This window comes from Hyperolius riggenbachi, chromosome 1 (assembly GCF_040937935.1).
Source record: "Hyperolius riggenbachi isolate aHypRig1 chromosome 1, aHypRig1.pri, whole genome shotgun sequence".
Classification (NCBI taxonomy): Eukaryota; Metazoa; Chordata; class Amphibia; order Anura; family Hyperoliidae; genus Hyperolius; species Hyperolius riggenbachi.
The window spans coordinates 273,729,035-273,743,619 of record NC_090646.1 but is presented as its reverse complement, the minus strand read 5'-3'; the positions used below and the strand labels follow the sequence as shown (position 1 = coordinate 273,743,619).

General features: G+C 41.4%; 1 protein-coding gene across 3 annotated transcripts in view; it reads left to right on the top strand.

Annotated features, from left to right (window-relative positions):
- RBPMS (RNA binding protein, mRNA processing factor) overlaps positions 1 to 14,585 on the top strand; it is a 296,410-nt gene that overhangs the window by 236,071 nt on the left and 45,754 nt on the right. For 2 of the 3 annotated variants that reach the window (XR_011020458.1, XM_068233602.1), the window contains one exon: positions 14,416 to 14,485. Coding sequence is in view for 2 of the 3 variants with exons in the window: in XM_068233602.1 (XP_068089703.1) it covers positions 14,416 to 14,478 (63 nt within the window). In the remaining variant the exon portion in view is untranslated. Of the gene's footprint in view, positions 1 to 7,634; positions 7,773 to 14,415; positions 14,486 to 14,585 lie in introns of all 3 variants that reach the window. The other variant, XM_068233601.1, reaches the window with a different exon arrangement.

Below are 14,585 nucleotides of genomic sequence, written 5' to 3'. Positions count from 1 at the left end.
AAAGGAAATAGCTGCAGTATCACAGAACCTAAGCTATGCAGTGCTTCACCCTGAAATTTAGACCAAAATCTTACGCCAGCACCCAAACCACAAAATGTGGAAATAACATGCTTCCCTCCTGGGAGGTATCATATGCGCCCCATAATAAAAGTTGGCTGCGAACTACGTTACAGACACAAAATACATGAAAAATGTATCAAAATAAATTTAAATAAATAGAAGAAATAATTTGATTAAAGGGTGGAACGTAATGGGTAAGAAGAGATTACAATAAAGATTTTATGGGATTTACAACTCACCTGCACAATGAGCAGCAGTACACGGATGCAGCTTCAAATCTCTACCAAAGTCATGGCCTTTAGACCCCACTATAATCTGGAGCCAGTTTGGGGAGAGGAATCAATACATTTATCAATATGTTTTTGGTAGGTAGGTGAAAACTATAGTGCCCAAAGAAAACCCACACAAACATACAAACAACATGCAGATTGTGTCAATACTGGAATTTGAAACCAGGGTTCTAGTGCTGTTAAGCACAAGTGATAATCACTATTACAGTTAGGATCTGGGAATGCATCTCACAGTTATTGTGTGCCTAAGAGCCACTTAATACGCATGTCTGCTATATCATCATGATGCAGTGGATAGTGTACTGGTTAAGGGTACCGCCTCTGACATAGAAGATCAGAGTTTAAATATTAGCTGTTCCTATTCAGTAAGCCAGTACCTATTCAGTAAGAAGTCCTTGAGCAAGACTCCCTAACACTGCAGGGTAGCCTATTGCAGTGGTTACCAAACTTTTTGGGGTGAAGGCACCCTTGATGGCTTTGACATTTTTTCAAGGCACCCCTCGGCAAAAACAACTACAGAAATGCCGTTATGACCCTTAGCAGGCGACGATTCACACCAAGTAGCTAGTGATGCTTATTAGGCACTGTGATTCCTCTCATGCTCAACTTCAACCATGGTTGTGGGACTAAAGGTTAACTAGCAGGTAATGCAGCCACATTGTATATAAATGTGCGGTTGCATTACCTGATGGTATTGCATAAAGGACGGGGATGCATGCCGAGGCACCCCTGAAAGGTACCCGAGGCGCACCAGGGTGCCGCGGCACCCAGTTTGAGAACCCCTGGCCTATTGAGTACAACCCTAGTGGTTGCAGCTCTGAAGCGGTTCAGCAGGCAAAAAATGTTTAATGTTGGTAATATTATCATAAGCCGGATATGTAAGAACTTTGCAGTTGATCTGTACCTGAGTGGATTTGAGCAGCCAATGGGTCTCCCTACCTGTATGGACCCTGGGTATTAAGTGGCTAGTGGCAATGCGAGCACTAACCACTAACTGCGGAGGAAATAAATATGTTGCCACAGGGCCTAGACGGTAACTAGAACTTACTTAATATGGGTCTGTAATGCTAGTCAAGCACCGTTTTTTGAAGCAAACAAAAAAAATATTGGAATAACCCCATGAATTAGCAGGGGGTGTGAATTCTAAGGTGTTTCCCCAATGCAGTCTAATACAAAAAAATGCACATAGTGTGAACAAGTATAAAAACACTGTTGGAGGCGCCCTGTATGTCTAATAGTAAGTTGTGAATTAGAAGTAAATAGATTTTACCTTCTTTAAGGACAAACCACAAGACATAAGAACGCGTTTCACCGGGGCTTGCCCGCTTCTTCAGGTCAATACAAAAGTGCCTTGGTAGCAGTTAGCATGGCTGTGAGCACCTAGTGTGAACAAGGACTACTCTTTCCCACTCAATACTAAAATAAATAAAAAAGATTAAATAATTTTGCCTGGAGTAGTGTTGTACAGTATAATAAATACATTATTTAAAATATAAGTCTGAGATCAGATTCTAAAAATAAATGGTTTGAGCACGTGTCATGCATGTTGTATAGCTCTTGGCTGGCTTGGCCGAGTTTGGGGATTACATACGCAGGGGGGATGGTAGGCCTTGTCACTACAGAACAGATCCCACATACATGTCACAACAGGCCAAGTTAATTATTGCGGAGAACAAGTTCCCAGCTACAACTCTGATCACTTATGCTTTTTTTCAGATGCCTAGGTGAATTCCGTGATTACAGGCAGATAGTTACTAATTGGTCACATAGACCTTCCATCATAAAGGTTCATTCATTCACCTGACAGCACGTGAAAGATGAAGATGGCCTTCGTTTGCCTGAGAACATTGTGTCAGCACTCTTGCTAAATATGCTGCGGTTCAGCGAGCAAGATGAAAGGCCTTTTGAATGAAGCATAAATACCTTCCTATTTCACATTGATAACTTTAGTGTATCTGCAGTGTGGCGCTACGCAGGCTATGTGGGCCTCAGTCATGTGACATCTGCAGATTGCACAGGGCTCTCTGTGTTGTGCTTCAGTTCATGCAGTTCATGTCTGTCACAGGCAGTCCTGGATGATCTTGATTGAAATATTAAACAATGCGCAGTCTATATGAAAATACCAGTTGTGTGACTGACCACTCATGCATTTCCCTTGAAGTTGCCCATGACATCTAATAAGGAACTAGTTAAAAATTAATGAATATGAAAGAAAAACAGGGAAACATTATTACACTATTCATCATCACTGGGTGGCTAGTTATACTGTTAGCGCACTTACAATTAATTGTGCTTAAAATTACTTTAATGAGGCCATTATAAAAACGCAACATATTTGCATTCTTATTTTACTCCCCTTTTAAGTGACTGGCATGTAAACCTCCTGGAATTTCAAAGCTGATTGCTGTTGTAATTCCCTACACTAGGCAATCTCCTGCCTGCCCTTCCCCTCCATAGTACCGGAGACAAAGTTTGCTGAGCTTATTATGCATATCTTTATTTCCAAGAAAGAAGGATGCTAGTCCTATTGTTCTTTGTACATCTAGCTGCCATTGAATATCTGTACCAGGCTTAACTCAGCATACTATGCAACCCAATAGCAGGTTAACTCTAAAAGTTAACCAGTCCATTGATTTACATAGTCTGTAAATGCAAATCTATGCATTTTTGCTTGCTGGAAAGCACTGGAAAATGTGCATAGTTTGAATGGGGCCCAAGAAAACAATGTTCTGTGCCCCACCCTTTCTACTTAAATGAGGCAGTGATCCGCTTCCTGGATGTGGAGAAAGCACATTTTGAGCAGTCACATGTCACACTAATCCAAGGATTTAATGAAGAAGTCAGCAATAAATAAGCTTAAAAGGGAACCAAGCATCATTTGAAGGGCAGGGCAGCTCAAAATACATGCTAAAATGTGGCTTATTACTAAACAAAAAAAGCATTTAATTTTACCACATCTTTTTACATTTAATGGTTAATTACAGGCAGTATTATTCTATTTTCTCTATCTCCAAGCAGCATAAAATGGAAGGCAGATAAGGACTCTTCTAATTAGACTTAATTTCCCAGAAGCTGAGATAAAAAAAAACCCATTCAGCATTAGGGAAGAGGGGGGACATTGGGCTTCAAACAGATAAGTCACACTTGATGACCTCAGCACCAATGCTGGATAATGGCAGTGAAAAGGGAGCAGGGTGGTTAACTACTCACACATGGCAGACCTTTCAATGCACATTTTCATATGGCATCTTGGTGTATACAATAGCTTTCTATTATTAATTTTCTATAATGTGTGAATTACCATCCATTTTACCACCTAATCTATTTTTAAAGTGGTTAATGTAGTCTGAGGTTTCTGTGCAATTTTCACCTGTCTCAGTTCCTCTTCTTTATATAAGAGGAATGAAGTCAACATTTAAATATAGCAAAATCAGATGGGTTGCTAGCATAACCCACAACAAGTCTTTGTGTCAGAACTCACCATCAGTATAGAACAGCCATAAGAAACAGCATTAGCCGGACAGCTTGGCATGTTCAGTGAAATGTAACAACTGCATTGTTTTAATATTAGCTGGACTGTTTTATAGTAAGAGTACGACAGTGATCTGGATGCTGGAAATGGCAGGAAAAGGGATGTAACATAGCAGGAAAACACTGGTAAATCTGCGTTGTTTGTTTTAAAGAGAATCTGTATTGTTAAAATCACACAAAAGTAAACATACCAGTGCGTTAGGGGACATCTCCTATTACCCTCTGTCACAATTTTGCCGCTGGCTGCATTAAAAGTAGTCAAAAACAGTTTTAAAAAGTTTGTTTATAAACAAACAAAATGGCCACCAAAACCGGAAGTAGGTTGATGTACAGTATGTTCACACATAGAAAATACATCCATACACAAGCAGGCTGTATACAGCCTTCCTGTTGAATCTCAAGAGATCATTTGTGTGTTTACCTTTTTCCTCCTGCAGCTATCATCCATTGAAGAGTGACAGGCTGATTGTTTCTTCCTGTAGACAGCTCTGCTGGTGTCTGTAATTTCTCAGCATGTGACAGCCCAGCTCGTTTCACAGCCTAACAGAGGACAATTTATCCAGCTTGTAAAGCTCTCTTCTCTCACTAAGAGAGCAGAGAGGCCACCTAATCTAAATAACACACACGGGAGTGTGCATAGAGGGGTCCTGGAGGAAGGGGGGGCAAGCATAACAGATCAACAACACTGAAGAGTTGGCAGCCTTCCAGACACAGGGCGAAAAATCCGATAGGGGAAAGATAAGCTGATTTATTACAGAGACGGTGATAGTAGAAAGTGCTGCAGTAAGCCAGAGCACATTCGAATAGGTTTAGGAACTTGTAGGATAGTAGAAAAAAGGATGACATTTTTGTTACAGAGTCTCTTTAAAATTTCAGTATTTAAAGTAGACCTGTACAGTATTAATGAAACTTTAAAATTACTTTTGTACAAAAAAAATGTGGAAACCTACACATCCATAAGATAACCCCTATTGAGGCCTGCTTTATGCTATGACCACTCCATAATAGCAGGAGCCATATTGTTGTTCCCACAAGGGCTTGCCCTATCATCGTCTTGCTGGTGGTAAGTGCTACACATGGGCTTGTGCTATGTGTCAGCTACCTTGCTTTATTTCAACTACAATATTAACTGTTTGAAATCCCCATAGTTAGGCCTTGCAGCAGTGTTAAGGAAAGCTGTCTTTAGAATACATGTATTATGCTGCAACTTAGTGATTTGCCATCAGGTAAGATGTCCTGTTATTATTATTATTATGGATTTATAAACCACCAACATTTTCTGTGGCCCTGTACAATGTAAGAAACAAATATTGGGTACAAAATAATACAGACAATGCTGTACACCAATATACAAAATACGGAATTGGTACACAATACAGAATCGATACAAAATACAGAATAGATGATTACAATAACATGTATAAAATGTATAACAAATTCCAAGTAACAAAAGGGTGAGAGAGCCCTGCCCTTGCGAGCTTACAATATAAAGGAATAGGAGGGAACAAGTGGTGGGGTAGTATACAATAATCATACCTACTGGCAGTGTGTTTTTTTCTTATTATTTTTTGATTGGTTAACACGATTTCATCTTCACCTCCCCTTTGCCACCAGTTTCTTTAAAGGAAATCTGAAGTGAGAGGAATATGGAGGCTGCCATATTTATTTTCTTTTGAATAATGCAGATTGCTTGGCTATCCTGCAGATCCTCTGCCTCTAATACTTTTGGCCTTAGACCCTGGAACAAGAATGCAGATCAAATGTTTCTGACTAAAGTCTGACTAGATTAGCTTGTTTCAGGTGTCTGGTTCAGACACTATTAATGCCAGAGAGATCCGTAGGATGCCAAGCAATTGGTATTGTTTAAAACAGAATAAATATGGCAGCCTCTATATCTCTCTCACTTCTGCTTCCCTTTAACGTACAGTACATGTACAAATCTAAGTGAATACATGACACTTAATAAATAGTAAAGCTACAGTCATGGATGAACTTGCAAGAATAGTGTATTTAAAGCGGATCCGAGATGAAAAACTAACTATAACAAGTAACTTGTCTATATATCTTATCTAAAGTTTAGATAGTTTACACAGCAAATCTAGCTGCAAACAGCTTTAATAGAATAAGAATATTTCTTCCTGTGATACAATGAGAGCCGCCATGTTGTTTGTAAACATTACACAGAGGCAGGCTTATCTGTATCTTGAGCAAAAAAAACGAATCCCCCCTCCTCCCCTCTGCCTCTGAAATCTCTGGCTAGTAATACCTCCCCCTCCTCCTGCCCAGAATGAGCTCCCATGAGCCCTTGCTACTGTCTGAAAGTGCCTTGGCTCTCTGAAAACCTGTGGGAGTGGCTTATTTAGTTTATAGGGAATTAGAGCATTAAAACAAAAACTAAAAAGTATTTGGCTTCAGGAATGCCCTATAAACAATAGGAAAGGAACACAATTATGCAATGAGTAAAAGTTCATCTCGGATCCACTTTAAGCGAATGAGCTGAGCAGCTTTCTATATTACTGTACATTACTGTTTCAATATATTTTATTGATGAGCAAGAAATAGAAGCAACACATTTGGTGAACAACAAGTTTGCAACAAATCACATTGTTCTATGCATAGGTAAAATTATTTTCACATGTTAGTCAGGCCTGAACAGGCTCCTCAAAAAACATTAAGGGAACTTTAATCATACAAAGACATATCCATATGAGATCATTTAAGAATAGAGTCAAATTCCAAGGGTTAAGCTCAATGGTTAATATAGCAGTGGTGTTCATTGTAGCTTGCACAGAAAGCCGGTAAAGTCCAGCTACCAGTCATTGGTCCAGGTGATCTTCCCTCGACATCAACAACCCCTCCCCATAGTCTCCGGACTCAACCTGACATCCTACTAGAGATGATCAATGAGATGCAAATACTTCCAAAATGATGCTAATGTATGCAGTTTGAAAATGGACCAATCAATTTAAACCTGGGTTTAAATTGATTGGTCAATTTTCAAGCTGAATATATTTGCAAATACATTTGCATCAACTCAGAAAAATGTGCATATTTTTGATCATCCCTACATCCTACCAAGGTAAAGAAAATCAGACATTATTGTCAAGTAAAACAGGATCTGTTCCCATAGGCAAAAAGGTCTAGGACCTTTAGTACTCATCTCACACCATTATCCAAGTATATTTCTGTAGTGCTGACACATTTCCCATGTTCTCCCCACATGTGCATGGGGTTTCTCTTCCGTCCCTCTCATGTTCCAGACGCACAGCGGCAGGTTACAGAAACTGGATTCCCCTAAAAAGGAAAAGTAAATGTTCTCTGTAAAGCTTCAGAAATTGTCAGTGCTGTACAAGGATGTGTAATAATAAAAGTTTAAAACGCATGCCTAGCCCAAAGGAAGATGTTTTGAAATAACATTAGTGAAAGATGAATTACAAATGGTTGCTATAAAGCACAGTACAGCATTCTTCCTTGCATTACTCAATTACATCATTTATGTCAGTTCTTGGGATAGCCTATGTAGTAATGGAAAACATGTTTCATGGTGGGCATGTCATGCACAAGTCACTCTGATAGCACCTTCTAGCTATACATCATTAACCCCCTATTAACTCATCAGCCTAGAAATGATCTCTGCATTTTCCATCACAGGCATTATGCCTCTATTCTCTTGTATTTCCACTATATACTGCACAGATTGCTGAACACTGGTATGTGCTCACAGCACCTGTCCTGCACCTCTGTTGTTTCTAGAGAACACAGCCTGCCAGTCCATTCCGTTGCTGTATACTAAGCAATGCTGCCCCTCCCATTCTGTCCACATCGAATATTCCTGAATTCAGATACCTCAGTAGGCAATGCTTTTCCAACATGTGCGGAATAAAGAAAACGGTAGGTGTTCATATTCCTGTTTATCTAATATCTTCCCTAGTATGTGCCATGATAACTATAATCTTTTCATCAAGATATATTTCTTTTTTATATATATTTTACTGACCATTACCAACATGTTGCCACTCAAAGGGGTTAAAGCAAAAGCTTGCAGTAAGCTGTGATACCCCCTCTACACATATCACCAGTGGATATCATAGCTTACTGCCTGATGAATGAAAAAAATAATAAATAATAGCAGTACAGCAGAACCTTGGTTTGCAAGCATAATTAGTTCTGGAAACATGATTGTAAACCAAAGCACTCTTATGTTAAAGCAAATTTCCTCATAAGAATTAATGGAAACCAAGTTGATTTGTTCCACAATCCAAAAGCAGTTATAGTAAAATAGTCCTATATAGTAATAGGCAACTGTCCCTGCGTATAGCAGGGACAGTTGTCTCTGTGTAGCTGGGTCCGTGCTTTTTGCTACTGCGCATGAGCGCAGCACGGACCCAGCCTCACACAGGCAGGATGACGGGGCCAGGCGGGCGGGTGTGCGGCGGGTGTGCGGCGGGTGCGCGACGATCGGGTGCACGCAGGCGCGTGGCAGGTGCGCGTAGACAGACCTAGCCCGTTTTTAAACTGGCTAAGGTCACTAGTATAAAAGAAAAAATGTAAACAAGACTGTCACTATAACTAACAGAGTCATTGCCATCTGTTGGCTTGCCCCAACATTTTTTTGTGTGGCTTTAACAAGGAACTTATCCAATGATAGTTACTTGTGAGGATTACATAGAAATGTGACTTTGCCCAGTCTCTACACGCAGATTAAGTGCAATTAAGTACAATCCTGCAGCGCCAAAGGGAGAAGAACTATCAGCTCAGTTGTAATGACGTGACGCATGTAGTTTTTTTTTTGCTTGTATATTAAGTCAAAATGTAACAAAATCTTTTGCTTGTATTGCAAAGCGCTCTTAAACCAAGTCACTCTCAATCCAAGGTTTTACTGTACAAGGGCAACCTACAGTGGGATGCATTGCATATTTTAAATAGAAGTTTGCCTTCTTAAAGAGACTCTGAAGCGAGAATAAATCTCGCTTCAGAGCTCATAAATAGCAGGGGCACGTGTGCCCCTGCTAAAACGCCGCTATCCCGCGGCTAAACGGGGGTCCCTTCACCCCCAACTCACCCCCCGCAAAAGTGTGTCGTGAAAAAGTCGCTGGCTGTCTCTTCCTGGAGGCAGGGCTAACGGCTGCAGCCCTGCCTCCAGTCGCGTCTGTCAGCGGCGCATCGCCGCCTCTCCCCCGCCCCTCTCAGTGAAGGAAGACTGAGAGGGGCGGGGGAGAGGCGGAGATACGCGCTGACAGACGCGCGTGGGGCAGGGCTGCGGCGGTTAGCTCTGCCCCAACCAGGAAGCGCTCCCCCGGTGTATCGAGGGGGATTTGGGGGTGAAGGGACCCCCGTTAAGCCGCGCTATAGCGGCGTTTTAGCAGGGGCACACATGCCCCTGCTATTTATGAGGTCTGAAGCGAGATTTAAGGGCTGGTTCACACGGACGCTTGGTGGCGTTTACCGCCAAGCGTTCGGGACTCGTCGGGTAAACGCTCCCATTCAAGTGAATGGGAGTGTTTGGCATCGTGTGGTTACCGGCGATTGCGCGAACGCGGCGTCCAGGGCCGGCTAGCTGTCGCGGCTTCATGTCCCCTTGCCGGGACGAAAAACGCAGATCGCGACGGGAAGCCGATGATCAGCCACCCCTGAACGAGACGTCACAGGTCAACACGGCTTCCCAGCCACCTCAACGCCGCCTGTCGTCCATGTGGACCAGCCCTAAAACAGAAGGTATTTACGATTATTTAGGTTGGAGTGAGCATATGATGTCTCCCACAATGCATCACTACTGAATATGCAAACCATCCCTTTGGTGTCCCTGATAAGTAATCACACCTCCAGAACAGCTGGAATGCAATCATTTGTCCGCTAGTTAATATTACAGAGCTCCTTACACACTCCTAGGAGTTCTGGTTCACCATGAGCTTGCTGGGCAATCTATAACTCTGGATGTTTTAAGTCCTACCACATAGAGCCACATTGATCCATGCCATGCATTGATGAAGATCATCCAGTCCAAAACAGTCTGTATGCATGTTGGATTAGTTTGACTCTGTAATATTAGCAAGCTGACACATCATTGTATCCCAGCTAATGCTGGAGTATGAAGCATACAGGGAAGCCCAGAAGCTGGAGAACGTGATGCCTGCCTCCCTCATTTCTCTTCTTTCCAGACTATAACGAAGCAGCAGAAGAGAGCAGGTGGTCATGTGACCTTCATTTTTATCCCAAAGTCTATATGTTTGCAGCCATGTAATGCATTCTTTTCCACAGTGGTATTAGGACAATAGGGATTTGTTTCATACTGTTTCCTTGTATTCTTGTCCATTGAATTTAGTTTTGTGATAAATGCTTTTTCGGTATGTTTTTTAGTCTGCAGTACTGTGTTTTCTTTATTGTTCCCTCTTTAGAATCCATAGAAAATAAAGTGTCAGAACAACCTAGGTCCATAAGCTGTGCACAACTACTAGAAGCAAAGTGGTTAAAAATGAAAATGCAAGCGTTATTTAACATATATTGTTATATATGCCATGTTTTACTTGCATAAAACATTTTAAGAATTATTCAGAATTTCTTGTATACAGTACATATGATTTTTATCAATGTATGATTAATGATTCATAAGTACTGTATATTGCTCTATGAAAAACAGCAAGCCCACCATAATACAGGATCTTCTCAAAAAATTAGCATATTGTGATAAAGTTCATTATGTTCTGTAATGTACTGATAAACATTAGACTTTCATATATTTTAGATTCATTACACACAGCTGAAGTAGTGCATGCCTTTTATTGTTTTTCTTATTGATGATTTTGGCATACAGCTCATGAAAACCCAAATTTCCTATCTCAAAAAATTAGCATATTTCATCCGACCAATAAAAGAAAAGTGTTTTTAAAACAAAGAAAAGTCAACCTTCAAATAATTATGTTTAGTTATGCACTCAATACTTGGTCGGGAATACTTTTGCAGAAATGACAGCTTCAATGCGGCGTGGCATGGAGGCAATCAGCCTGTGGCACTGCTCAGGTGTTATGGAGGCCCAGGATGCTTCGATAGCGGCCTTAAGCTCATCCAGAGTGTTGGGTCTTGCATCTCTCAACTTTCTCTTCACAATATCCCACAGATTCTCTATGGGGTTCAGGTCAGGAGAGTTGGCAGGCCAATTGAGCACAGTAATACCATGGTCAGTAAACCATTTACCAGTGGTTTTGGCACTGTGAGCAGGTGCCAGGTCGTACTGAAAAATGAAATGTTCATCTCCATAAAGCTTTTCAGCAGATGGAAGCATGAAGTGCTCCAAAATCTCCTGATAGCTAGCTGCATTGACCCTACCCTTGATAAAACACAGTGGACCAACACCAGTAGCTGACATGGCACCCCAGACCATCACTGATTGTGGGTACTTGACACTGGACTTCAGGCATTTTGGCATTTCCCTCTCCCCAGTCTTCCTCCAGACTCTGGCACCTTGATTTCCGAATGACATGTAAAAGTTGCTTTCATCCGAAAAAAGTACTTTGGACCACTGAGCAACAGTCCAGTGCCGCTTCTCTGTAGCCCAGGTCAGGCGCTTCTGCCGCTGTTTCTGGTTCAAAAGTGGGTTAATGCTTCCATCTGCTGAAAAGCTTTATGGAGATGAAGATTTCATTTTTCAGCACGACCTGACACCTGCTCACAATGCCAAAACCACTGGTAAATGGTTTACTGACCATGGTATTACTGTGCTCAATTGGCCTGCCAACTCTCCTGACCTGAACCCCATAGAGAATCTGTAGGATATTGTGAAGAGAAAGTTGAGAGACGCAAGACCCAACACTCTGGATGCCGCTATCGAAGCATCCTGGGCCTCCATAACACCTGAGCAGTGCCACAGGCTGATTGCCTCCATGCCACGCCGCATTGAAGCAGTCATTTATGCAAAAGGATTCCCAACCAAGTATTGAGTGCATAACTGAACATAATTATTTGAAGGTTGACTTTTTTTGTTTTAAAAACACTTTTCTTTTATTGGTCGGATGAAATATGCTAATTTTTTGAGATAGGAAATTTGGGTTTTCATGAGCTGTATGCCAAAATCATCAATATTAAAACAATAAAAGGCTTTAACTACTTCAGTTGTGTGTAATGAATCTAAAATATATGAAAGTCTAATGTTTATCAGTACATTACAGGAAATAATGAGCTTTATCACAATATGCTAATTTTTTGAGAAGATCCTGTATATTAAAGGAAACCTAAGTAAAAAGAACCCAATGCCTGTGATACTGATTTTTTTACTTTAGTAGTTTAAAGTGGGCCTGAACTCAAAACTTCCTCTCTGCTCTAAAAGATAAGCAACAGCATAATAACCTTTAAAGAACATTTCTTTGTTACAGCTGATACAAATTCTGCAATAAATCTGCAGTGTGTCTACTTCCTGCTTTCATGTAAAAAGACATACGGTTAACATCTACTGTTTATAAATTAGCTGCTCTCCCGAGGCAGCCCGCTGACACAGCTGAGAGATCAAATTATACTATGATTAGTCACAAATGAAGGGGAATTAGACAGGGTAAGCTCTCTAAATACAAACAGGGAGCATTTCTCTCTTGTTTTTATTCTGTCCTGTGCAAGAGTTCAGTTCCACTTTAAATCACACCTAAACTAACCACAGAGCAGAGTGATGCTACGTACACACATGCGACAACGATCGTTCGTTAAGAACGACGAACGAACTTTTAATTGATGAAAGAACGACCTAAGTAAAGGTAGTTTTAAAATGTGTGTAACGATCTGATCGTTAGAACGAACGTTACATCACAGAAAGCAACTATTGCGCCTGCGCATAAAAATGAGAAGTTCCATGGAGAAATAGTGAAATGCGCATGTCAAGCCTAGTACGAACGATCGTTTCCAACGATGTACTACTTTTGCAAACGATCGTCGTTGGTTAAAATCCGCCGAGACAGAACTTTCTTTTGTAGCGATTTGGCTCGTTCGTCGTTTGCCTTAATAGTCGGTGGTTCGTTTTTTGTAACGATCGTCGTTGGTAAAGATCGGGGAACGATCGTTACAAACGACTATAGTCGCATGTGTGTACGCACCTTTAGAACACTTGATCTGTACACTCCTTGCAGTTCAGTGACAGGGAAAGTATTAGAGCAGATGATCAACGTGACATTAAGATAAATATCCACATCACTACAGGTATCCTTTAACCACTCTCCCTCCCTGGGACGAGTAACTACGTCCCTGCAAAATCCCATATCTCCCGCTCCCCCCCCCCCCCCCCCCCCCCCCGCGTAAGCGCTATTGCACTTGTTACTGCCGCCGATTGTTAGCCGGGAGATCAATGAATGGGAACACAGTTCCCATTCATTGATCTAAGTCCCTGTGTGAGTGACTGTGGCTATCCATGAGACTGTGCCGTCATTCACAAAAGCCAATACTTACACATCCACGCATTGCTTCCTGATTGCATAGTAATACTACGCATAGGGAAGTTATGCGCGAGGACATCTTGTGGCCAAATAGTAAAATTACATCTAAAAACATTGTTTATTAAAATAAATATTTTTACATGTAAAATTAAACCCTTACTTCCCAGACTCCCCAATAGTTACCCCCAATTTAAATACATTGTACTAGGGAAAAATTTTAAACGTTGCAATAACCGGGACAAATGGGAAAATAAAATGTGTGGGTTTTAATTACGGTAGCATGTATTATTTTAAAACTATAATGGCTGAAAACTGAGAAATAAGAATTTTTTTGCATTTTTTTTTAAAAATTATTTTTCCTGTTAAAACACAGTTAGAATAAAATAATTGTTTGCAAAAAGTACCCCCCAAAGAAAGCCTAATTGGTGGTGAAAAAAACAAAATATAGATTGCTTCATTGTGATAAGTAGTATTAAAGAGGATCTGTAACATTAAAAAAATCCCCTGAAGGGTACTTACCTCAGGAGGGGGAAGCCTCTGGATCCTATCGAGGCTTCCCCCATCCTCCTCCGCCCCACGATGGTCTCGCTTTGCCCCTCCAAACACCAGGCATGTAAATATTTACCTTCCCGGCTCCAGCGCAGATGCAGTAGCGGCTCTCAGCTTGGAAATAGGCGGAAATAGCCGATCCCAGTCGGGTTCGCTCTACTGCGCAGACGCAAGTCTCCTGCGCCTGCGCAGTAGAGCAGACCCGACTGAGATTGGCTATTTCCGCCTATTTCCAAGCTGAGAGCCGCAACAGCGCCCCCGCTGGAACAGGGAAAGGTAAATATTACACTACGGGACAAATTGGCGGCTGTGCATTTCGTGGCCCAGAGTGAGACCACCGTGGGACGGGGGAAGCCTCGATAGGATCCGGAGGCTTCCCCCTACCGAGGTGAGTGCCTGCCAGGGGAACTTTTTTTTATTACAGGGTCTCTTTAAAGTTATAGGCGATTGCATGGAAGGAGCGCTGACAGGTGAAAATTGCTCTGTTTTATTAAGGGGAAAAACTCTTGGAGGTGAAGTGGTTAACACCCTTATGATTTAAACAGATGATCTGGAGCATGCTTCTCTCATTTCAGGTGCGTTGGCTCCCTCCCTCAGATGCTACTTCTCAGGGTTGGAAGTCCCGCCAGTTCTGCTGAGTAATGTGTGAGTACATCTATGTATTTATCGATCTTTCTGCATATACATTTCTATTTTTCCATTGCATTTTTTTACTTGTGCTTTTTTGTAAGCTACACATAGGTAA